General features: G+C 34.9%; 1 protein-coding gene across 3 annotated transcripts in view; it reads left to right on the top strand.

Moving 5' to 3' along the window:
• Positions 1-17,958, top strand: part of NIPBL (NIPBL cohesin loading factor) — a 186,638-nt gene extending 168,680 nt beyond the window's left edge. For 2 of the 3 annotated variants that reach the window (XM_081054409.1, XM_081054411.1), the window contains 13 exons: positions 764-904; positions 1,029-1,122; positions 1,534-1,688; positions 2,187-2,277; positions 4,668-4,841; positions 5,242-5,432; positions 7,492-7,599; positions 8,054-8,254; positions 11,218-11,364; positions 12,735-13,009; positions 14,257-14,431; positions 16,230-16,418; positions 16,981-17,958. In XM_081054409.1, the coding sequence (XP_080910535.1) occupies positions 764-904; positions 1,029-1,122; positions 1,534-1,688; positions 2,187-2,277; positions 4,668-4,841; positions 5,242-5,432; positions 7,492-7,599; positions 8,054-8,254; positions 11,218-11,364; positions 12,735-13,009; positions 14,257-14,431; positions 16,230-16,418; positions 16,981-17,346 (2,307 nt within the window). In that variant the 3' untranslated portion in view covers positions 17,347-17,958. Of the gene's footprint in view, positions 1-763; positions 905-1,028; positions 1,123-1,533; positions 1,689-2,186; positions 2,278-4,667; positions 4,842-5,241; positions 5,433-7,491; positions 7,600-8,053; positions 8,255-11,217; positions 11,365-12,734; positions 13,010-14,256; positions 14,432-16,229; positions 16,460-16,980 lie in introns of all 3 variants that reach the window. The other variant, XM_081054410.1, reaches the window with a different exon arrangement.
• The last annotated feature ends 7,649 nt before the right edge of the window (positions 17,959-25,607 follow it).

Genomic DNA, 25,607 nt, shown 5'->3' with positions numbered 1-25,607 from the left:
TATCTTTTGATTTTTTTTTTAAGCTGCTTTACCTATTTTTTTAGAACCTGCTTAGTTTTTAATCAAAGTTTGAAAACTTTCTTAAAACTTTAGTTTTCATATAATATTTTAAATTTCAAAATAAAGAAGCCTTATACCTATTTCTGGGATTCGACATTTTCATCTGTCATGTAAAGGGTTATGTAATTTGTATAAACACATACATTTGTATAAATAAAAAATGAGCTTCTCAATCCTTGTCGTCGGGAATTGTTCTAAGCATTATAGGACATTTGGCAGCATTGCTGGCATCTATCCAGTAGATGTCAGTAGTATCTCCACTACATCCCTGTTGTGACAACGAAAATGTCTCCAGATATTTCCACATATTTTGGGGGACAAACTCAGCCCCAGTTGAGAACTACTAGGTTAACATGCCCCAACCAAAAAGTACTAATCTTAAAAACTGTACCAATCTTAGTAAAATACTCTGTTAATGTTTAAATACCCCTGTTGAGAATTGAGTTGTGTTGCATTTCAGAAAAAAAAAGAACTGTAGCATTGTGATTAAGTGACCCCAGAGGTCACATGGTTAAGTTAGTGGCATAGCTAGGATCCAGATTCTTGACAGTCTGATGCTCTTTCCTCCATGACTTAAAATTTTTCCGATAGTTTTTGTTACTTAAATTTTATATACATAATACTTCAACCCCAAATACATAAAATTGTATGTAGTTTCTTTTGCGATTTTGATACTCATAAAGCATTCATTTTACCCTTACAGACACAAAATGATTTCATGGTTATCTGCAATGTTGCCAAGATCCTAGAGCTGGTGGTACCACTGATGGAGCATCCAAGTGAAACTTTCCTTGCCACTATTGAAGAAGATCTGATGAAACTGATCATCAAATACGGCATGACTGTAAGCTCTCAGTTTACCATCTCTGTATTGATTAGTATGTAAATCACAAACGATATCTTAACCACATGTTGTTAGCCCGTCTTTAACTTTCATCTAAACAGTAACATTTTTTTGTATCTTTTAGGTAGTGCAACATTGCGTGAGCTGTCTTGGGGCAGTTGTAAATAAAGTGACACAAAATTTTAAATTTGTATGGGCCTGTTTCAATAGATACTATGGTAAGTTCAGTGCCTGGGCTTTAATGTTATTCTGCTCGATCCTGCAGTGTGTCCAATTCTTTTAACACATCTGATACTAGCGTCTAGGTAATTGTAAGAGGTGTGATTGTCCTCTGTGGTCCACTCAGAAGCCGTATTTTCTAGTATCTTTTGTATTCTCTTAGTAACCCAATATGATTACTTCAGAAATCTCCTCATAAGTAAATGTTGGTAAGGTTTCTTCCCGTATGTAAAATAAAATTCAAATGTTTTTTACATTAATTCTTTTAGGCTTTAAGGAGTGTCTTATAATTCTAGACATTTAATACTTAAGAACCACTAGAAAAACTCAATTATACTTCATTATCAGTTATTATTGAACATTATAATTCAAGGATAAAAAGTTTTTCATAAATATTTTTACTTTATTAGGTGCCATTTCAAAATTAAAAAGTCAGCACCAAGAGGATCCAAATAACACTTCACTTTTAACAAACAAACCAGCACTTCTGAGATCCCTTTTCACTGTTGGAGCACTATGTCGGCATTTTGATTTTGATCTGGAAGATTTTAAAGGCAATAGTAAGGTAAAGATCCTACTATTAATTACTTAGCATGTGTGACCCTTAGAACTAAAAGTGAATGTAATGATCCAGGATGAAAGCTGCACTACAGTAGTCTGATTTGATGAGAATTCTGAGACAGTGCTACTCAAAACATGGTTCTCAGACTGGCTTCTGATCTGTGAACTGTTTGTCACTGGTCTATAATAAGATTAGTGCGCACAACTTATGTCAGTTTTGTAATAGTAAACACACTGTTTAGGTCAGCAATGCTATATTTTTTCACTTTTCTCAATGAGGGAGCAATACATTATTTACATTCTGGCTTGAGCTTCTTTGTCACAGACCTTTATTTTGCCATGATTCTAAAATATATGGATTTATAAACTTACTGGTGATTTATTCTTTAGTAAAGTTCACATGTGGAAATTCTCATTGTTTGCTTTTAGGTATTTTTTTCCTTTATAGTTGAAAACTGATCTAAGTTACTCTTCTTTATAATATGGATTTTTCCCCCCTTAGGTTAACATAAAGGATAAGGTACTTGAACTATTAATGTATTTTACAAAACATTCAGATGAAGAAGTACAAACAAAAGCCATCATTGGTCTAGGTAAGTTCAGTCTACATTTCTTTATAGTTTTTAGTTGGTTGAGAGGTTGAACAAATGTTAAAATATTATGAGTATAAACTATTGATTTATTTAAGTATGTTTCTATTCGCTTTAGGATCTGTTGTATAAAATATAGGACTGGGGGTTAAAATACCTGGGTTCCATTCCTGGCTCGGCCAGTGACTTCCTGGGTGACCTTGAGCAAGTCACATGACTTCTCTGTTCATCAGTTTCCTTGTTAGTAAAATAGAGATAACAATACTATCTCCTACCCGACTTCATAGGGTTTCATAAGAACATTTATTAAAGCACTATGATAAAGAAAAATGATTTAGAAAGAAGAATTTTGTGCTATTGCATATGTTTAAATTGTTCTTTTTCTTTGCAAAGCTTTGTCATTATATATATCTGCCACTTATAGTTAAGACAGTGGATAGTCTTCACAGACCTTTATTAATGTAGAAGCACATGGTAACCAACCCAGAAGGAACAATTTGGATGTATGCCTGGCCCTTATTTTTCCAGGAGCATTGATGTAGTAAATGTGTGCCTTGGCAGAAGGTTAGGGTTTGTGGCTTATCTGGAAGATAATGGAATATGGAGAAATATGAGAAGGATTAGCGTTAAAATACCTGAACTGAATGTACTTTAAAAAAATATACAAGAAGAGCACTGTCCAGGTTTTTGTGTTTTTTTGTTTTGCTTTTGTGCAAATACACATAAAGCTACTCAATAAGGTTAATAGCTTATTTTGAAACTTTATTTTGGTAGGATTAACAAGGTTTATAATTTAATATGCATGGACAATCGTTTCTATTAGTCTTTTGAACTAAAATGAGTAATAAAAGATTCTGAGTTACCCAAACCTCATTTAAATGTTTACTGATTTCTTTAAATAAGTTTAAATTTTGTTATCTTTTCCTCCTCCATCCCTTTCTGAAAATTACATATAGCAAAATATAGTGAAAATTCAGATATCACTTACTAGGGAGTTATATTGGTTCAGTATTACTTTGCCAAATGTGTGCCTTTGAATGAATGTTCAGTTTGGACATGAGCTATTTAAAGTGGCAAAACTAACAATGGTACATCTAATTCAGAGAAAACATACAGTTGACCCTTGAACAACACAGGTTGGTGGCACTGACCCCCACACAGAAGAAAATCCACTTACAACTTTTGACTCACCGAAAAACTTAGTTGTCCCTCGGTATCCATGGGGCTTGGGTTCCAGGAGCCCTCACAGATACAAAATCCACAGATGCTTAAGTCCCTTATATGAAATGGCGTAGAACAGTGCATAGTCGACCCTCCACATCAATGGATTCCCAACTGTGCATTGAAAATAGTGTTTTCGATCTGTGGTTCATTGAATTAGAGGTTGCGAAACCCCGGGATACAAAAGGCCAGCTGTATATGTATTGGGAAAAAATGCATTAAAAAAAGAAAAAGGAAAGAAATTCATGTGTAAGTGGTCCCCACAGTTCAAACCCGTGTTGTTCAAGGGTCAACTCTATGTAAATTTAAAGAAGTAGTACTATCCAGAAAATAGTGCTTTAAACTAGTTAATAAAAGACATCTTGCCTGGGCCATAGTTATCCTGTGTGACCTTGGGCTAGTTATCTGATCACTCTATGCTTTGAGTTTAGTTCGTTATTTGGCATCAATAATACCTGCTGTCATCAGGGATCTTCATTTTATCTCACATAAATAAGCATCTTATACAAATAAACATAAATAATAGTATTTTGCTGCTTATTAAGTTGTGGTTATAAAATTCAGCTTTGTGGCTTCATTATAATGCCATATGAGGAATAAATGGAAGATTTTTAGCTTTAGTTTATTTTAGAATTATCCTGTTTCATCAAATGAATATATTTCCTTTTTTTTTTTTTTAAATAATGCCAATGTAGTACCTTTTGCTAGGGATCTAAAAATGTTTGCAGACATTACCTCTTAAGTCCTGAAAACATCCCTTTGAGGTAGGTGGGTGGTAAATATTATTGTCCCCATTTTACAGATGGAGAATTGAGGCACAGAGAGATTATGTGACTCACCCAAGGTCACACTACAAGTCAGTGGTGGAGCCAGAAATAGAACCCAAGACTCCTGACTCCTAATCCACTCCCCTAGCCACTAGGCCCTGCTCCCTCCTCAAGGTTTCCTCTTGTGTGAAATTCTCCTTTGAAATGCAATTTCTTGTTTTTAATTCATGGGGAAAGAAGTACCTGCTCTAATGCTTCTCTAGGTAAGGCCACAAGCATATTCTTCTAGTCATTTTAAGTTTTAATATTTGAAATAAGGAGCTCTTTATATAATTTATCAATATTTTCATTAAATGTTATATTTATTTTAATATATATCAAGAGATTTTTTTTTCTTTTCTTTAGGATTTGCCTTTATTCAGCATCCAAGTCTGATGTTTGAGCAAGAGGTGAAAAATCTGTATAATAATATTTTATCTGATAAGAACTCCTCAGTAAATTTAAAAATACAAGTGTTAAAAAACCTCCAGACCTACCTACAAGAAGAGGATACACGTATGCAGCAGGCAGATAGAGACTGTAAGTAAAAAATTTTTTTTTTCCATTTCATAGTGTGACTGCAGTTAAGATACTCTGACTCATTTTTAATCCAGATACCTAAATTTCATTATCTGTTAGATGAAGGAATTCAGTTCAGAAGGAGTTCTTAAGTCCATAGCTAGGCTCAAGGGCTTTCATAAACTCCCTAAAATAGTTTGTAAAATACAATATATGAACAGACATTACCATTTTGAGGAAGGAGAGGGGTTATAGTTCTCATCAGGTTCTCAAAGGCTACAAGAGAAATCAAAACATAAAAAACTAAAAGCCCAAATTGAGTCAGAGCACTAGCTATAACATTTTGTGCTTTTGGTTGTGGCCTAATTTGACGTATTTAAGTAAAGTTTAATATACATGTTCTTAATGTTTACTTTTGTAGGGAAGAAAGTTGCAAAACAGGAAGATTTAAAAGAAATGGGTGATGTTTCCTCAGGGATGAGTAGTTCCATCATGCAGCTTTACCTCAAACAGGTGCTTGAGGCGTTTTTTCACACCCAGTCAAGTGTGCGCCACTTTGCCCTAAATGTCATTGCATTGACTCTAAACCAAGGTCTTATTCATCCAGTTCAGGTAAGTATGTTTCAGTAAGCAGAATTTACTAAAAGAGCCACATTTGTTGTCATTTGATGACATTATGCTTAGAGAATAAGTAGTTCTTTATGCTTGTTAGGTAATTGATTTTTTACTGTTAAGAGTCCAAGTTTTAGTTTATCTCTTAAGTTGTCATAACTGCAAAATACCCTTATATTCACAGTGTTGTCAATATGAAACAAACTTCTGATTTATGTTGGCAGAGTATGTACTCAGAATCATGTTCTAAGTAGGGATGATTGATTTGTTTTAGTCCATTTTGACTCTTATCCCTAAGAACCAGCAGCATGTAATATCAAGAGAGTTAACTGGGGTTAAGAGTATAATCTGTTAAAAAGGGTGGATTTTAGTCCACAGATAGTAAATAATATAACCTGAGCTCAGTTCCTTCATCTGTAAATTAGAGGTAATATCAACTACCGACACCTCAACATATTGATGTGAGGACTAAATGTGTAATAAAGATATTAGTATTTCTAAGGATTGGCAGCTAGTACTGATGTAGTATATGCCTATCTGACATGTTCGGGAGAGACCGTAGTCCACAGAAGGTAATTTATTAGATAACCAAAGCCCATTATCCTTTAAGATTTCTATTTTGGCTATTTTTTGTGTAACTTTTTCTAAAATATGCTATATGTAATCGTCAAGATCACTTAAAATGTATAGTAGTAAATTGAGACTCGAATTTTTGAAATACTTCGAGCTCTTTGCTGGTATTCTAAATGGCCTCAGGTGGTTGTGCTTTTTTATTATATCTGCTTTTTTAAACCTTTCTTTTAAATTTTACACTTAACAGAAATACTGCACGAGTGGTACAATGAACTTCTTTATACTCTTCACCTACATTTTGCCTTATTACATTTTGCCTCATTTGCTTTATCTCTTGCTCTTCATACATACACTTTGTTTCTGAATCATTTGATAGTAAGTTTCAGATACCATGATTGTTTACCTCTGATCAGAATTCTTCAGCATATATTTTGCAAGGATAAGTAAGGACTCTCATAAAACCGTAATATAATAATCAAATTCAGGAATTTTAGCATTGATATGATATTATCTAATATACAGTCCATTTTGTAATTTTGACAGTTTAGCCGGTTTAGTAGTGGTGTTTCTGACTTTAGAAGTACAATAAATATGGCTGTCACCAAATTACTTGTTATCCAGTCATTGAAGCCATATCAAAAATAATCTTTATGGAAAGAAATTTATATTTTCCTAGTGTTGCAAATGGAAGACAAATTACTTTTTGCCCTATGTTATCTTTTTTTGTTATTATTATTGGGGAACAGTGTGTTTCTCCAGGGCCCACCAGCTCCAACTCATTGTCCTTCAATGTAGTTGTGGAAGGCGCAGCTCACTTCCAAGTCCAGTTGCCGTTTTCAGTCTTTGGTTGTGGGGGGCACAGCGCACCATCCCATGCAGGAATTGAACCAGCAGCCTTCTTGTTGAGAGCTGGCGCTCTTACCAGCTGAGCGATCCGACCTCCTCTCCAGAAGCTCAGCAGCAGCTCGTTGTCAGTCTAGTTGTGGAGGGCGCAGCTCATTGGCCCATGTGGGTATCGAACCAGCAACCCTGTTTTTCAGAGCTCGCACTCTAACCAACTGAGCCATCCGGCCGCCCTGCCCTAGGTTATCTTTACATAGTAATTTCAATCAAGCTTAAAAAATTACTGGATTACACATTTTGTCATAGTAGTTTGTCATAGTCTTAAATGGATATTCTTAGTGTAGGAGCCCTTTCTATTTAAAGCACCTTAAATTCACACTGAAATTGTTTTAAGTTGCACATCAGTTTTTTGCTGTGTTCCAGTGTTTTTTTGTTGTTGATGTTTTTTGTTTTTGCTTTAAGCTAGATTTAAGGGAAGGTTAATCATTTTTAAAAGAACACTAAAACATGGCATTTAAAGGAAGTCCTATAAAGCTAGATATGTATCCCAGATATGCAGAGAGTTTTAACATGTTAAGATACATGCAAAGCTTTTGCTACCATGATGTCTTATGTCTTATAAATCCTATATTTTTATTTCTAGTGTGTACCATATTTAATTGCTATGGGCACAGACCCAGAACCAGCTATGCGGAACAAGGCTGATCAGCAGCTTGTGGAAATAGACAAAAAATATGCTGGATTCATTCATGTATGTATTCTTAAATTGTATAACCTACATTTAAACATCTTTCTTTGGTAACTGTCCTGCCATATTCATATTAGAATAAAATACTTTGCTTAGTCCTTATTTGTAAACATGCAACTAAGTTTGTTCTGCAAGGTGTTTATTCTTGTTTACAATTAACTCTTAAGATTGAGCTAGAGGTATTAGTCTAGCAAGCTCGCCAGCATGCATGGGTTCTAATCCCTGCTGTGTGATCTTAGCAGTAATGATTCCTCTAGATTTCGATTTTTTTCTTCTCTAAAATGAGGGGATTTCAGTAGATGATTTCTAATGTTCTCCCAGCACTTACATTCTGTGATTTTGTGATTTAAATAATCACACCAAATAATGAAGTTAGCCTCAGACTGTAATGCTCAAAATATGTTTTTAATTTGACTTTTAATTTCTGTGACAAAAATGAGGCTTTTATTGATTTCAGATGAAAGCAGTGGCTGGTATGAAGATGTCTTACCAGGTACAACAGGCAATCAACACATGCCAGAAAGATGCCGTAAGGGGTTTCAGACAAGATGAGTCCTCTAGTGCTTTGTGTTCACACCTTTACTCCATGATTCGTGGAAACCGCCAGCACAGACGAGCCTTTCTAATTTCTTTACTCAACCTTTTTGATGACACAGCAGTAAGCACCAAAAATCTTATTATTTTAAGAAAATAAATGTTTTATGAATTTTATGTCTAAAGTAGTCACCAGTTTTTAAATATTACCATTTTAGTCAATAATAGTGACTATATTAAATGTGTGGTTCTTTATGTCTTCTATGTTATCAACTTGTCTATGGGTATGTAAAGCTTTAAAAACAAAAGAATTATTTTTCTTATTTTAATCACTTGGTAGCTTGAGTTTGTTGCTGTTTTAGCACCAAATTTTTTTTCTGTAAAGCAAAATTAAAATTATCAAAACGTAAATACCTTACTAGACCTCTTCTTTTCAGTACTACATGACATTTTTGTATATATGATCTAACAAATAAATACTACAAACATCTAGTCCAGAAATACTTGGGATATAATTTAATCATCATTATCACACCATCCTCCTCATATCATCAGCATTAAGCTTTCATTTTGTGTAGGACATTGTGGTAGGAGTCCAAAATGGTACGATACAGTGCTCTTGCCCTCACTGGGTCTTATCTCCAGTTGGGGAGATAGGACACAAAATAAAGGAAAAATACAGTACTTAAGGTCAGCATATCCTGAGTGCCCGGTGGTTTGTATCAATGATACCCCTCTAGTTCTTTGTCTCCTGAGTTTCATTCCTTTGTGGTTTCATTGCCTGCTGTATGTCATTAGTTTGATGTTCTGTCACCTCAGCATGTGTAATGCTAAATCCACTCTCATCATGCAGTGATTTCTTCTTATTACCTCCAAGTCCAACTAAATGTTAGAAGAGGAACGAATTACTGAAGTCTTAGGAGGTTTGGATAAGATGGATCTACTATTTAAGGAAAGGTTAAAAACATGAATAACAGTTAAAAGATAAGAATGTGTGGGAAATAATAAGTTGTCATTTAGGGCAGAAAGGTCATAGTGAGACATGGTTTATGGAGGATCCTGTAAACAGTGGAAAACCATTGAAAGTGTTTGAATAAAGTGATAAAGACAGGTTCCAAAGAGCATTTTAGAAACAGATTTTTTTAGCATTGTATTCACATTGAAGGTAAAAGGAATTAATCTATTATGATGACAGTAGGAGTGAAAAGAATGGATAGTAAGAAAGGAAAGAAGAAATGTTGGGAGGAAGGAATAAATAAGACTATGTCAGTAGACTAGTCAAAGTATAACTGGAATATTTTTGTCCTGAACACTTGAGAGAATAATAGGATTGTTCCTAAAAGCAGTCTGAGAAGGAGTTGGCTTGGGAAGGACATAGAGGAGGAATAGTTAGAGCTCAGAAGAGAGACAAATAAGGAAGAGGGTTTCAGGAATGAAAGAGTGAATAATAGCGTCTGATGCTACTGAGAAGTCAAGGAGAATAAGTAAAAAAGAAATAGGGTGGGATACTTGGTGGACAGAAACAGGTAAGCATTGAGGCAGAAAAGCATGATTTTAAAGAACGGTGGGGAAAACATGGGAGGAGCAGCCCTTGATTAGTCTTTTAAGAAGTTTGATTTATGAAAGGAAGGAGCAGTCTAGGACTTTCTTATGACCAAAGTTGAAGAATTTCAGAGTTTTTGAAAGGTTTATTCAGAATAATCTTGAACATTCTCAGTTTTAGGAGAAAAATACATATATATATATATAAATACAGTGTTAAAACCAGTAGATGAGGTAGAGATCTATGTCTGCATTTCCCCAATTTTAACATGTAAGTGTTGATACATATTTAAAAATAAAAAATAGGGTGAGAGTCTCATGAATACAAATAGCAAGTTTATTCCATGTATCCTATGGGATTTTTGTTGTTGCTGCTGCTAGCTATTGTTTGGACGGCAGAATAGGAGAGTGGTTTATTTTTTAAAGACTGTTTACTGGGGAAGGGGAACAGGACTTAATTGGGGAGCAGTGTGTTTTTCCAGGACGCATCAACTCCAAGTCCAGTTGCCGTTGTTCAATCTTAGTTGCAAGGGGCGTAGGCCACCATCTCCTGCGGAAGTCGAACCAGGAACTTTGTTATTAGAAGCACTTGCTCCAAATAACTGAGCCATCCGGTTGCCCGGGAGCTCAGTGCCAGCTCCGCAGCAATTTGTCGTCTTCATTCTAGTTGCAGAGGGTGCAGCTCGCTGGCCCATGTGGGAATCAAACTGGCAACCCTGTTGCCCAGAGCTCACGCTCTAACCAACTGAGCCACCCATCCGCGCGAGAGTGTTTTTTTTTATTGTTTTTTTCTTTTTCCTTTTTTTTAAGCTATAAATGTTTTAAAGAAATTTAAGTTATTAATATGTCTTTCTGTTTGTATTCTATATGATCATGAAATGCTGGAAGTCTCTGTTACTTCTTTTTAAAGCAACCAACTAGTAGTAACCATAATGTTTCCTTTAAGTCATGCCTACCTTAGAGTTTTTAATGTGAAACTGTGTTTGCATTGTCAGAACAACTCTGATATTCTAAATTACATATACGTAGGAAACTGACAAATGTTTTATGAGTAGATGAACTTTTTTTAACCCACATAATTAGTACAATAATTACCACTTATTTTTGAGGGCAGAATAGTACCTGTGTGTAACTGAGCTCCACATGGGTTAAACTCTTAAAAGCACAATGGCAGATAATTATGAATTCATATGTATACTTTCTGATGTGGTATGGATTTATCATAAAGATTCCATATATCCTATAAGAATATAGAGGGAATTCCACTTGGGTGCACCAAGAAGTTTCATCTCTTCTCTTCTTGAGGTACTATGGTATAAGTCATTATGAAATCTCTTTAAATGGATATTAGATTATAAGATCCATTTGTGTCCGCTCTCTTCCCTTTTTCTTACCTCTTTCTCTCCCTTCCTTCCTCCCTCCTTCCCCTCTCGCTCTCTGAAACATTGAGGTGAAAGTGCCTATAATATTTTTTCTAAAAAGGCTTTTCAGATGGATTTCTACATTATCCACTAAATATGTATACCTTTTTTTTTAAATCTACAGAAAACAGAAGTGAACATGCTCTTGTATATAGCAGACAATCTAGCCTGTTTTCCATACCAGACACAGGAAGAGCCGTTGTTTATAATGCATCATATAGACATTACCCTCTCAGTCTCCGGTAGTAACCTACTGCAGTCATTCAAGGAGGTAAGTTACACACATTGCTATTCCTAATGCATCTGTCAAAGTGCAGGCATGCTGTTGTCACTGTTTGGTTTCTCATTGTTCTTTTTATTCTTTTTACAGGTTTATAAAATCTTTCTAAATGAACTTATTGAAATCTGGGTAGTGCTTGAATTGGGAAGAAATGGGTTGCCATTTCATTTCTATTAAGAAAGACCTAAACCTATTCCATTTCAGATCATTTAGGTGGATTGTGTGTGTGCGTGTGCGCGCACACATAAGCCATCCCACTTCTTTATTTCTCTCACTTTAAGCACTGACCTTAAGTGTTTGGTGTCCATTCATATATTCATTTAAACCCTATTTAAAGCACCTTGCTATTCTATAGGTCTGGTAATGCTGTAGGTCATCATAGTATACTTGAAGAGATACATAGATAACATACCAAAACAACCCACAGAAAAGGTTTACTACTATTGCTTTCCGTATCCCTGAACAGCGGCATCATAATGAAGTTGGTGTCTTATGTGCCCAAAACTTTACTAAATTTGTTATAAAACTTAGGTCTTCTCTTTCATGGTTTTTAGGAGGAAATGTAATTTGTTTAATTGTAAAAGCACCTGGTATAGCACCAGGCACATAGTTGGCACTCAGTAAATTCTTTATAAATTAATTAGAATATTTTCATGTGCCTGATGATACAAGTAGATCTCATTTTACAAAGTCATATTGCTCAAAACTCATCCTGATTAAATGAGTAAATCAGGGAGATTATTTCCATACCAGAGGGTTGGATGACAGGTACGTAACCCTCGCTTCCTGGTGTGTGCGCCAACCCAGCAGCACTGGCCTCTCCTGAGAGCGTTTAGGACTGAAGAACCTCCGGCCCAGTTTTCATAAAGTAAAAAGCAATAATATAAGTATTTAAGAAAAGTTGCATATTGCTGAAAAGTTCTTGAAAGGGAGAGTTTGACAGAAGCTGGAGGTGTGTGTTCAAGCCTATGGTATCATTCCCCAGTTAAATTACAATTACTGCTTTGTTTTCTATAATGGCTTATCTGTGTACTAAATTAATACTTTTATAACATTTATCTTTTATTATTCTCCTATAAGAAAATTTTTTCCTTTCGAATGATATTTCAGAAGGGTATTTTTCTGGGGTAAGGGTGGGATGAGTGGTCAGCGAAGTGGATTATATATGATTTTATTTAGTCTTAGAACCTAATAAAGGTTATACCTCCAGTCATTTATGGAAAGGCAGAGGGTTTTGGTATATAAATTATTAATATAAGGATGCTTTTAGAAGCTGTTAATGGAGTATATGTGTATTTCTTAGTGGTATTTTGTTTTTATTTGTTTTTAAGTCAGAATAATTTCTTTTCTTTTTTTTCCAGTCTATGGTAAAAGACAAAAGGAAAGAGAGAAAATCATCACCTAGTAAGGAAAATGAGTCAAGTGAAAGTGAAGAAGAAGTTTCCAGGCCTCGGAAGTCACGGAAACGTGTAGATTCAGATTCAGATTCAGACTCAGAAGATGATATAAATTCAGTGATGAAATGTTTGCCAGAAAATTCAGCTCCCTTAATCGAGTTTGCAAATGTCTCCCAGGGTATTTTATTGCTTCTGATGTTAAAACAGCATTTGAAGAATCTCTGTGGATTTTCTGATAGGTAAGGTTTTGTAAGCAGGGAAAGAAAAAAACTTTACTCTGTTAAAATAATAAGGAAATTTGAAACCCAGTTTTGATTGCACTCTTACTTTAATATTGAAAGTGCCTCTTTTAAAAAAAGTTTGTTTCTTTTCATTTATATAGTATTTTGTTGTATAATTTGTCCATTCTGTTTGAACAAAGGAAAAGCATATTCCTTTACTTAATATTAATGCATTATAAATTAAAGAACTTATTTTGTTGATTTCTTTAAAAAGGTCTTATTTGAGAATTAGGCTAATCTTAAAATTGCAAATTTAAGTGTATAAAGAGCGATGAATGAAGAATAGATGCAGACCAACTAAGCTAAGCTCTAACAGAACCCAAATAGTCTTTAATATACTCTATAGGTTAAGAGATAGAAAATACTAATAGTGAATGCCCTGAAATTTTATTCACCATTAGTCACTGTAGGTATCTCTTTTCTGCCTGTACCCAGTGAATTTTGGTCGTTTTTCGCATTCATTGCAACCTTACGTAAGGAATGACAAGGTCAAATGTTCATAGGGGACAGATAATTAAATGAGTCAAGTGGATCTGGTAGAAGATAGAAGGTCACTGGCCAACTCAGAAGACCATGTTTCATCTAAAGGGCTCAGATATTCATCAGTTTGTTGCCACAGATGAGAGGGGGCGCAAAATGAGGTCAACAGCTTCTACTTTTTCAAGAGAAGCTAGATAATCCAGATCTTTATGACCCATATCTTGATGTTAAATGTTGGCAACTCATTCAAAGTAATTTAAAACCTTGTAAGGTCTTGGGCCAGTGCTAAGAAGTTAGAAAGATTTTTAAGCAGAGTTGTTAATAATATAGTTGTAAACAATCATTCTGGCTGCTGTATAGGGAATAAATAGTGCAAAAAAGTAGAAGGAGTTAAACCAATTAGGTAGTATTGAGCAATTATATTAAAACTTAAAACTGTACTAAAAATCACAATCATGGTATTAAAAAGTAGACACGAGAAACTACTTTCATTTAAATGATGTTTCTATTCAAGACGAATACTGAGGAAAACAAGAGAACATTATTCTTTTTAATCTTTGCCTTTATGTCTTTACTTCCTTTGTTAAAATTATATTTTGTGTCCAAATCACTGGTTGAAATTCGTATGACTAAAAGTTTAATTATTAGTAAATAAAATTTAGGAGCAATTTAAATGTAAATGCCTAAAAATTTTTTTAGTTATTGGTTTTGTTTTTCCTAAACAGTAAAATTCAGAAATACTCTCCATCTGAATCTGCAAAAGTATATGATAAAGCGATAAACCGAAAAACAGGAGTTCATTTTCACCCCAAACAAACACTGGACTTCCTGCGAAGTGATATGGCTAATTCCAAAATCACTGAAGATGTGAAGAGGAGTATAGTAAAACAGTATCTAGATGTGAGTAGTAAAACCAAAATATATTTCCTTCTAATAGTAGCATTTGTGAAAAGTAAATTTGGGAAAGGAGTTGGTTACCCTCATTTACATTGAAGGTAAGCTTCATGAACTATCAAAATTTTTCTGTCTGTAGTTATAAGGAATTACTTTAAGCTTGCTTTCCCTTTTCACCCATTGTATCATAATTATTTTTTCTTAGAAAATGCCAGCCTACCACTAATTTTATTTTAGCAAAAATGAAAGTTTTTTAGGCAAATTTTAGGAAAAAGCCGTGCCCATTTATATATATATATATACATATATATATATATATATATATATATATATATATATATATATATTTTTTTTTATTCAATGGATTATTACATAGTTTAAATTTCATAAAAACAGTGAAAAGTCATCTTTCTACCTTCTTGAGCCATTCTGTTCCTTTCCTTTCTGGCAATCAATATTACTACTTTTTCATGTGTTCTTACAGAAGTAATGCAAGTGTGTGAGAGAGACAGAGAGAGAGAGAGAGTGTGTGTGTGTGTACATATACATATATACATACATATATATTTGTCCCTATATATACTCATTTAAAAAGGATGTGAGTGTATATATGTATAAAATATGCTTTTAAAATGTCTTTAAGGATAGGCAAATTTATAGAGACAAAATAGAATAGAGGATACCAGGAGCTGAGGGGTGGGAGGAATGGGGAGTTAATGAACGTGTACAGAAGGAATTTCTGTTAATGATCAAGTTTTGGGAATGACAGTGGTGATGGTTGCACAATATCGTGAATATACTTAATGCCATGGAATTGAACACTTTAAATAATTAAAATGGTAAATTTTATGTTCTATATATTTCACTGCAGTTAGATTTTTTTTAATGTTATAAATGTTGTTAAAGACTGTCTTAAAAAATAAAAATGAATCTTTTTAAAGCAGATAGCGGAATATAACTAATAACAATTTTTTGATCCAGAATGAAACCTACACAATGTTTTTATGTTATTCATAGACTACAAACCTTTAAAGTTGAAAATTATTTTAGTTCTCATTTAAAATTATTCAACATCCTTTACTTCCTCTTGTACCTTATTTCCCCAAAAATAAGACCTAGCCGGTCAGTCAGCTCTAATGCACCTTTTGGAGCAAAAATTAATATAAGACCCGGTCTTATATTATAGTAAAATAAGACCACCAGGTATTACACTATACTGTACTATACTATAATATACTATATTGTAAAAGACCTGGTCTTATATTAATTTTTATTCCAAAAGATGCATTAGAACTGATTGTCCGGCTAGGTCTTATTTTCAGGGAAACACAGTATGCTCTTATCTTGACAAAACACAAAGAGGGCAGAAAACTTAAAAATGTCTACCAATTATTAATCACCTGGTTGCTTTTGATAATTTTTACCAGGATCAGCAACTTCCTCCTTATGGTCCAAATCTGGCGTGTTATTGTAAATAAAATGAAGTTCAGTTGAAATGCCCATGCCCATTCATTCATGTATTGTGTAGCGCTGCTTTCACACCACAATGGCTGAGATGTGTAGTCGTGAGAGAGACTGTAGAACCTGCAAAGCCAAATGCTGTCTAGCTCTTTACACACAATGTTTGTCAGCCTAACTTGGACAACAGCTCACGTCTATTTCACCCACACCCAAACTACTGCCATAGAAAACATTTAGGGGAAAAAAAATTTTAAAGAAAAGGAAGCATGGAGGGATTTGACAGTCTTGTTTGAAATACTTAAAATATGCTTAACTTAAAATTGTAAATATCTAATTCTTGTAGTTCAAACTTCTCATGGAACATTTGGACCCTGATGAAGAAGAGGAAGAAGGGGAGGTGTCAGCTAGCACAAATGCTCGGAACAAAGCAATTACCTCGCTGCTTGGAGGAGGCAGCCCTAAAAATAATGCGGCGGCAGAGACAGAAGATGATGAAAGTGATGGGGAGGATAGAGGAGGAGGCACTTCAGGGGTGAGGCGGAGGAGGAGTCAACGTATTTCGCAGCGTATTACGTAAAATGATTTTTATGTGCTTATATATGTCAGTCTTTTAAATGTATACCAAGTAATGTAATACTTATGAGAGAAAACATTTTGTAGATAGAGATTCTCTACTTAACCATTTATACTTCCTTTTGTAGAAAGTTTAACATAAAAGACAATAAAAAAGAAAAAAACAGAAATGAGATTTATCCAGCATAAAGGGTTATTAATTTTTCTTTGGATTGTATTAATGTGTGTTATCCTTTTTTATTGTTGCTAAGTTTTATGTAGCTTTATGGTTCATATGTATATATAATTTTATATATCAATAAGAGTAAAAACACGGGTACAAATTAAGAGTTATATGGTTTTACAAGTATATGTTAACCCCTTGGCGCTGGCGGTCACGGTGCGTCTCATTGCCGGCAATGGAAGTGTGCTGGGAAATCCCAACTCCCGGCGTCAAGGGATTAAAAGCAATAAAAACAATAATTTCACTAAAATTCTTTTGTGTAACACTTGGTCTTTTTTCCCCCCTCCCAATGTTTTAGTCATTGAGAAGGTCAAAACGAAATTCAGACTCTACCGAGTTGGCAGCACAGATGAATGAAAGTGTTGATGTCATGGATGTCATCGCTATTTGCTGTCCAAAGTACAAAGATCGACCACAAATTGCAAGAGTAGTACAGAAAACCAGCAATGGCTTCAGTGTTCAGTGGATGGCAGGCTCCTACAGTGGCTCCTGGACTGAGGCTAAGCGCCGTGATGGCCGCAAACTGGTGCCTTGGGTAGACACTATTAAAGAGTCAGACATTATTTACAAAAAGATTGCTCTAACGAGTGCTAATAAGCTGACTAATAAAGTTGTTCAGACTTTACGATCCCTGTATGCCGCCAAGGATGGGACTTCCAGCTAATGAATTTGTACATGCAGCCAAATTTACAGGATTTTTTTAAAGGCAGAAAAACTTGAAATATCAACATTCTGGCAAAAAAAAAAAATCAGTTTTATGAAGAGTAAGAATGGAACCTGGGATGCAGGAACAAAAGGAGGAAATGTTGGGCAAACATTTTTGTGGGAGCTCCCTTCGCTGTTGTGCAGCAGAAACAGATTCTCAGTTCATTTTTACTCCCACTGTATTATAGTTTAACAAAAATTGTTTATATCTTGGAAAAAAACTTTCTGTTTAAAAAATAAACAAGTGAATGTTGGAAATTAGTCTGTTAATGTTCTTAATAAAGTGTTCTTGGAGTTTAACCTAGCAGCGGATGGCTTTCTTTAGCTTAGCCCAGTTTCCAGGGAAGCATTGTTTTTTCCAGGCTGTAAAATGGCAGAATCTCCTGGATATATAATTTATTCTGTTGAAAAAAAAAAAAGCATGCAGTATCTATGACCTATCTACAGAAGGAGTTTTTGTAAATGTAGATTTTGATGTATTAGGTCACCCTGAAAACAATACAAGAAAAGGGATCCCCAGGCAATCTGGTGGAGCGAATACTGCAATAAATTTTTTTACTTCTCTTTGTTACTTGTCTGTTTCCATTTGAATTTCTTATTGTAAAGATCTGTTTAAATCCATTTATATTATTTTGCAGTCTTTTATGTAAAATTTATTATATCACTGGTTTTCAAAGCAAAACAAAATATTGTTTATACAGTTTGTATAGGCTGACTTCTGAATAATTGGTATCTATTATTTTCATTCCCATAAGAGGGTGTAAACAATTAACTCCAGGGTTTTATTGTATCCTGCAATATTTAGTATTAACTATATATGATTTAGCACTGTGCCAAACACATTTTCAAGAGTACATTTTGATATAAAAAGAAACTATAGTTTATTCCTTGTATGCTTCAATTTCTTTCTAGTGATGTCATGATGGTAATATTTATTTTTTAAACCTGGGGTGGGGGGAATAACAATCTTGGGGAAAGGTAACAATCATGCTATTTTGGGAAACTGGCATTTCTCTTCATTAAAAGAATTCCATGTGTTATTTTAGAAATATAGTTGAAATGAGAATGACACTTAGTAATTATATTACATTTTCACAAGTTATTTTTTAATACTGGAAAAGGAGTAATTTTACTAGTTGAGATGTTTAATTCATTTTCTATTTTAAATGTTTTATACATCTTTTGGGAGCAGTTGTCTTTTATCTGTTTGTTACAAATGGGGAGGTGGGTATTTAATTAATTGATTTACATTTGCATAGTTAATGCTCAGGATTAGTAATGCCTAAAATTTACGGGGGATAAGGTTTGCTTCAATTTTAAATCTTTTAAAAAATGTGCACTTATTTTTAAGTCAGGTTTTAAAAATTGACCTCTAGAATGTTAAGTTTTATGAAATTGGCCAATAAATGAAGATAGATACTCACTTTGTGAGGAAAAGTGACATTTCCACAAATACCTCTGTGAACACCTATTAAACCACGATGAAAATAATTTCAGGATCTATTTCCTATGTGGAATTCTTTCAGAACAGTTTCTTGAAGGAAATGTTTTCTCTTTTTTTCTTCCACTTAATTGCATGTTTCCTCTTCCTTCTTTCTGTGAACTCTGTGGGACAAAACAAAATTGCATTTTTCCCCCTTGGAGTTTATATTATTAGCAAAGGATTTGAGGTGGCTTATAAAAACAACATGATTTATCAAAATGTGAAATACCAGTTAGAAACAATATAAGATTATACGTCCAGCATATAGAATACGAAAGAATAAAGATGTGGGTTAAAAAAAGCCAATTTGGAATGCCATGAGCCTAACATTTAATGTGTGCTGTCACTTAATTCTTTCAAAAACTGCTAGTTAAATTCCTATTTTGTAGATAAGGAAAACAGGCTCAGAAGGATTCAGTAATTTGCTTGTAAATGTTGTAATAGGGATTTAAATTTGAAATTGGAGTAATTGATCTTAGTACTCTAAGCATTAGTGCGAAGATCCTTGTTGAAAGTAAACTAGTTCCTAAAGGATTCTTGAAGTGTATGTACCTTAGGCTCCTAGAGTGAGCGTTAGGAAGTAGGGACTCATTAGTAAGGCTGTCATAAATGATGGTAACAGGTGAATTTTCTGTGTTTAAGAATTTTCCATATGTCCTAAGCTCCAATATTGTTTCAGCTATAAATATAAGCCAAATATTGATACAACCATAAGCCTTAACTTTTAAATACACAAACCAAAGTTTTCAAAAGTAGATTTCTCAAATACAACTTTTTAGGCCTTAACACAAAAGTAAGTTAAGGCCTTGCCAGTCAAATATACCAAACCAAACTTAAAGTATATTGGGGATTTATAAAGTCCAATCTTAATCTATAATTTGTTGATTACTGTAGTAAGCCATATCATTTTTACTGACTTGTATTGAAAAGATGTCACATTTACATAAAAATTTCCAAGTATCTCTTTACTATATTAATAGGAAATTTTAGTATTTTCTTATTTAAATTATTATTTTGACAAAGAATTGGTAATTCTAAAAAAAATCCATACCAAAATACAAGCAGAAAACAGAATTTTGTCATCATGTCTAGTTGGAGAAATTTGAACTTTTAGAGAAAAGTAACTCTGTTCAAATGTTGAGTATTTGAATTGTTAGCAGGTAACTGACGCACACAGACAATCTTTGCCGACTAGTCTATCTCATGAATACAGGTAAGTGAAACTTTTTTGTCCAATGTAGATTTCATAACCAGCAAGCAAATGTATGAGTTCATTTAGGAAGTAAACCGAGGAAGTATATGGCTCTCCCTCCCCCACACGCCACGTTTAGATGCGCAGACTTCATTCTGGTTCCTATGCGAAAGTCCGGGCGGTCTGCATGTTCAGAACTATTGATGTAGACTGGGATAACGTTGCTTTTGCAAATATGAAACCTGTCAGATCACCCATTGGAAATGATGATGTAACTTGAAACCCTTGATAATTTTTACTCTACAAAATTTCTACTTGTTTGAGCCTTTCACTGTTTGCCTTGCTCATTTTAAAACTAAAGCCTTTCACTATTTGCTTTGCTCATTCAGAAACTTAGCTAGTTTTTGTCACAGGAAGCATATTTATTATACAAATTTATATTTTTACTTATTGGAAGACTTTTTTAAATGCACTCCTTGTCCTGTTGGTACTATCTGAGAAACAGCTACGTGTAAATATAGTGTGATAGAAAGGTCACCAAGCAAACATTCCAGTTCACATAGTTTAGTGACCAAGAGGCCCGAAAATCCCTGTGTGTTCTGCGTGACAGCGGAGTGAATACCACCAACCCAGCCGTCCTGTGTAAGACTCCACTTGTATATGGCTTCGTTTGCTCAGAGTAATGCACACAATTATTTTTTTCCTCATCAGAATTTTTTAAACTTTTCTTAGAAACCGTCACATAGCTATTATTGGTTTCAATCATTTTGAATTTTTGACCACACTTGTGAGTTACAACATACACTCTTTCTCCTATTTTTCTGAAATCAGACATATTTCATCTATAAATGTCATCTTTAAATGTTAATACTTGACATCAAATATCCAGTAAATGTTCAAATTCTCAATTTTCTCAAAATGTATTTTTTTAGGTCTTAATCCATAGGTTTCTTCATCTGCCTTTTATTTTTTGCAAATTTTTCATGAAACTGAATGTCTTTGGATTCTTGAGAAAATGGTTTAGTTTTAAAAGAACAACAGTTATTTTCTGGTTTGTAATATTTTTTCTTACCTGAATTTATTGTAGGTTTGAGAGACATTGTCTCTTCCAAACTCATGTATTATTCTTGAGCCTGCTTAGCTAGAACGGAGGTAACTATTTCAGACATAATGAAGTAAAGAGGTAGGTTCTGTTTTCAGAAAGATGGTGATAAACAATCTTTTGAATATTAGTTGGCAAATGCCAAGCAGGCAATTGGAGATGAAGAAGTAAAGAACAGAAGTTTAAATAAGAGGCCAGCCAGTGATTTAAGTTTTTCTGTTAGTCAGAAATTGTGTTAACTTACTGCTTGATATATGTGTGCTTCTGACTGTGATTATTACATATTTTCTAAGCATTCTAGTTTTTGTTGAATGGAATTTTACCTCTATTTTTGTATTTGTGATGTTTTGCAGTCACTGTTTAATCTCAGTCACTTAGAAATCTCAAAACTTTAGAAATGAAACGTTATCTGTGTTACTTTGTTCAAATCTAGTGTCCTCACCCTTGACATTAGCCTTTCTTCTGCTAAGAAATGGCAGTGTAAATTTGTCTTGATGTAACTTGCCTACAGTTATAATTTAGGGCTTAACTTGACTAGATTTAGATCCTAGAACAAAGAACAGGAGAAAGTAATTATAATCTAAGTTTGTTATGAAACCTAAACCAATAATGGATATACATTCCAATTTCAAAAAATATTTATAGAATCATCCAGTATGAGGGAGCTGAGAAATCATTTAACCAGACGTTCTTAGCCACATTTCATGAACCTCTTTGAGAATCGAATGAAAGCCGTGAAATCTCTCTAAAAAACTGAACAGATTCACACCCAGAACTGCATGCAATTCCAAGGGACTTGTGGTCACTCCCACCACAGTTCCATATGTGACCTGCCTTGGAAATCCGTGGACTACAGGTTACAAGATCCTTTCTAATCCAAACCCTTTTTCTAAGGTGAAATTCAGGCTCAAAGAGGTGAATTGATATCTACAAGTTACATGCCTATTTAGTACCAGAGTCAAGAGCAACGCTCGGGATCTTCTCTCCAGATCAATTGTTCTTACAAGGAAGGTTTCATCTGGAAAGTCCTTATTCAGTCACCTGTTAAGATCGGAATGTATGTTGACTAATGACTAAATGTACTTCTTTTATACCTTTTCAAAAGATCTGCTTTTATATCAGATTTTGAGAGGCTTACTATCCTGTTTGGTAAATGGAAAAGGTAAAATGCAATATTTTACGCGCTCTATTTTTTATTTTAATTATCTTCTACATTACCTGGCTTGGTGTAGAGGATGAACTTGAGTTGGTGAAAAGATGATTAACTTTGAAGTCAGAAGACATAATCTGAAGCCTTGTGTTTTTGCAACAAGTGTAATACGAAGTTTGGTAAATAAAATCGCTTAGCATGTTATATGGGAACTTATTTAAAGAAATCTGTAATTATCTTTTGTGCATCTTTGGATCCGCAGAATGTTTGGTTAAGGGAGGAGATGGCGGATGAAATTCTGAAAGTGTGGACAGCACAGTGTGGAAGAACCAGGGTGGTGGTACTGTATCAAAAGATGAAGCTGTAGAAAGGGAGGGAGGAGTATAGAATTTTAATGCCTAGGCAGTGGAAGGACTTGAAGCAACGAATTAAAGAGCTCACTGTCTGCTACGTAGAGGATAGATGTGAGAGTGTAAAGAAGACAGTGATGCAGTGGTCTCCGAGATGGTGAGAGGGAACTAGGATGATGATGGTAGTAGGGATAGAGAGAACATTGGAGACATTGCAGATGTATTTAGGAAATAAAAAAGCAAAAGCAGGACTTGACTATTGAATGAAGTAAAGGAAGACAGAGACATCAAGGGTAACTGTTAGGTTTCTCTACTTTGCATGACCAGGTTCAGTTTTAAATACATTGAGAGTGAGTACCAGTGAGCTGTTCAGGTGATGTCCAGAAAGTGAGAACATACACAAACATGACACTTCAGGGGAAGTTTGTACTGAGGCTGCATTTGGGACTCAACGGCAGATAAGCTGTGGAGGAAGCAAAACAGCCAAAGGAAGACCTTGGAGACTACCAACATTTAAAGTGCAGTGGGAGGAAAATGAGTTTTTGTAAGAGACAGGAGAAATGATTAGAGGAGAATGGGAAGAATCTAAGGGATTACAGAGTTTCAAGAGGGAGCTCAAGAGCAACGTATGAAATGCAACAGTAAGATGAAGACTGAAAAAACGGTTGGCCCTGCCTTTCAGGGTGCCCATGGTAACCTGTCTGTAGGGAGAGGAGTTTCAGAGAGGATGAGAAAAAAGCCAGATCGTGGTTGAGTTGAGGAATGAGAATCATTGGGGGAGAATGGTAGGGCAGGAAGAGACAACGGTACTGAAATGTTAGGTATTGAAGCTGGAGACAAGCAGACAATAAAGGGCGTAAATAGCCACATTCAAAAGTTTGGAAGGACTTTAAATGGGGTATAAATACACTCAGGGTTGGGGTTCAGGAGGATCACTCACCCGCTGCAATGTGGAGATTGTGCTGATGCCAAACTGCATGATTGTGTTAGTTTTCTCCATAGTGCTCAGTTGCACAACAAAAACTGATTTTTTGTTGAGCCGGGATTCAGGTTTGTTGGAGGTACAGTTGAAGAGCCAGATGGGAGAAAATGGTAGGATCCAGGTTCAGAGGTCTGCATGGAGCAGAAGTGGAATAATGGAACGATAAAGGAACGTGTGGGGTTTCTGAGGTCTGGTGGTTCTGGAAACAGTGCAGAGCATGACCCATCGGAATGAACTATTTAGTAAAGTGAAGATGTTAAGTTTGGCGTTGGTGAGATCGCAGAATCATAGGCTACATTCTGCACTCCTTTCCTGAACTTGAAACGTTGGATTATTTCTTTGCTGTCACACTAACAGTTTGTCTTGTAGATCACTTGGTATTGACATTAGTTCCATTGTTTTGAGTTTTTGCAAATTGAATCGTTTGTCAAGTAAATGTTAAGCAAATGCTGAGGGCCTACTATGAGCAATGCACTGTGATGGGCCCTTGGGCAATATACTTGTGTTCTAGTGGGCGAGTCTGGAAATGAACCACGAAACATACGATTATACAGTTATTAAATTACAGTTGAAACGAGTGCTTGAAAGTAAGAGTAACAGAAATCACGACAGTATGTAGTACTGTACTGGTCTGGAGGGCTAGGGGAGATCAAAAAGGCTTCCTGCTCCAAGTGAAACATTCTCAGAAAAAGCCTGACACGTAACAGTTATAATAGATACCAAATAATATTGGTTGAACCCTTGAGAACTGGGAAATGATTTTGTTTAATGGCTTCCAGCAATTTATTCCATAGGGACATGATGGCCGAGCTCTGAAGTCTGCAGGAAAAAATAGATGAAGGATGCAAGGAGAATGGCAAATTGATGACAGCATGTGCAAAGGCCCTGAGGTAAAGAGCACATCGCCTTTAGAAGCTTCTAGTTCCTAAGAATGGCAGGAAACAAAAGAGAGTAGAAGGATGAAGCTGACGAAACAGGTGGGCCAAATCCTGCTTTTGTAGGCCATGTTAAGGAAGTCCTGTGACCATTAAAGATACTAAGATGGGTGGGAGTGAAGTAAGAATTTGCATTTGTGAAATCAGATTGGCATTTTTAATAGATCCTGAGCTACAATGTATGCAGTGATTGGGGGGGAGGTCCAGGTGAAAGATGATGGCACCTTGGTCTGGGTGGTGGTGGAAGGAGAGAAGTGTCCTCATTCGTAGAACTGGTTAGGGCGTTTGAAGTGGTCACACAACTTTGGTTGGCTTTGATTTAAATTGTAATAAGGAAAGAACAGGTATGAATTTTCTTAGTTTTGGTGAGCGAGTCAAGTCTTCCTGGGTAGGTATCCACATAGAAGACAACGTGATTTACCCCTTGGTTCATTTGAGGACGGCCCATGAGGAATGACCATGATTTAAAGCAAGGAAAGGAATCAAAAGATGTGACATACAAAAAGGGGAAAAGTCGTCTTGGTGGATTTCTGCATAGCTTAAAACTGTCAATTGAATCTTTAAAATCCTGCCATTTGTACAATTCAGAGTAATTTCAAGATAAAAATTTTAATGAGACAGGCTTTTAACACGATGATAAGCTTTCTATTATTTAATAGTTTAATGTTCCTAATTAAGTTTAGAGAAATAAGCCCTTGTTCATACAGGATACCACTTTTAGCTCTTTCGGTAGTTATATCCGTATTTCTGTATATCCAAATTACTGTTATAATTTATTAATTCTGGACCTTATATATTGAATTATATTAATGATCTATTGACTTATTTATGATAGATAAGGGCTTGGCTCTTACACTCTTCCCCTTTCCTTCCAGTACGGGGATCACTATATACAATGAGCATTTATGAATATAAAACTATGTAAATAGTGTTCAGTCAGAGCCAACATCTAGTGTACTATGAGTGTATTCCCTTTCTTCTATGCTCGGTTTTCCTTTAGTAAAATTGCGTTGCTTTTTTACTCAC

This window comes from Rhinolophus hipposideros, assembly GCF_964194185.1.
Source record: "Rhinolophus hipposideros genome assembly, chromosome: 7".
Classification (NCBI taxonomy): Eukaryota; Metazoa; Chordata; class Mammalia; order Chiroptera; family Rhinolophidae; genus Rhinolophus; species Rhinolophus hipposideros.
The sequence above is the reverse complement of the archived record's forward strand: the minus strand, read 5'-3'. Positions and strand labels throughout refer to the sequence as shown.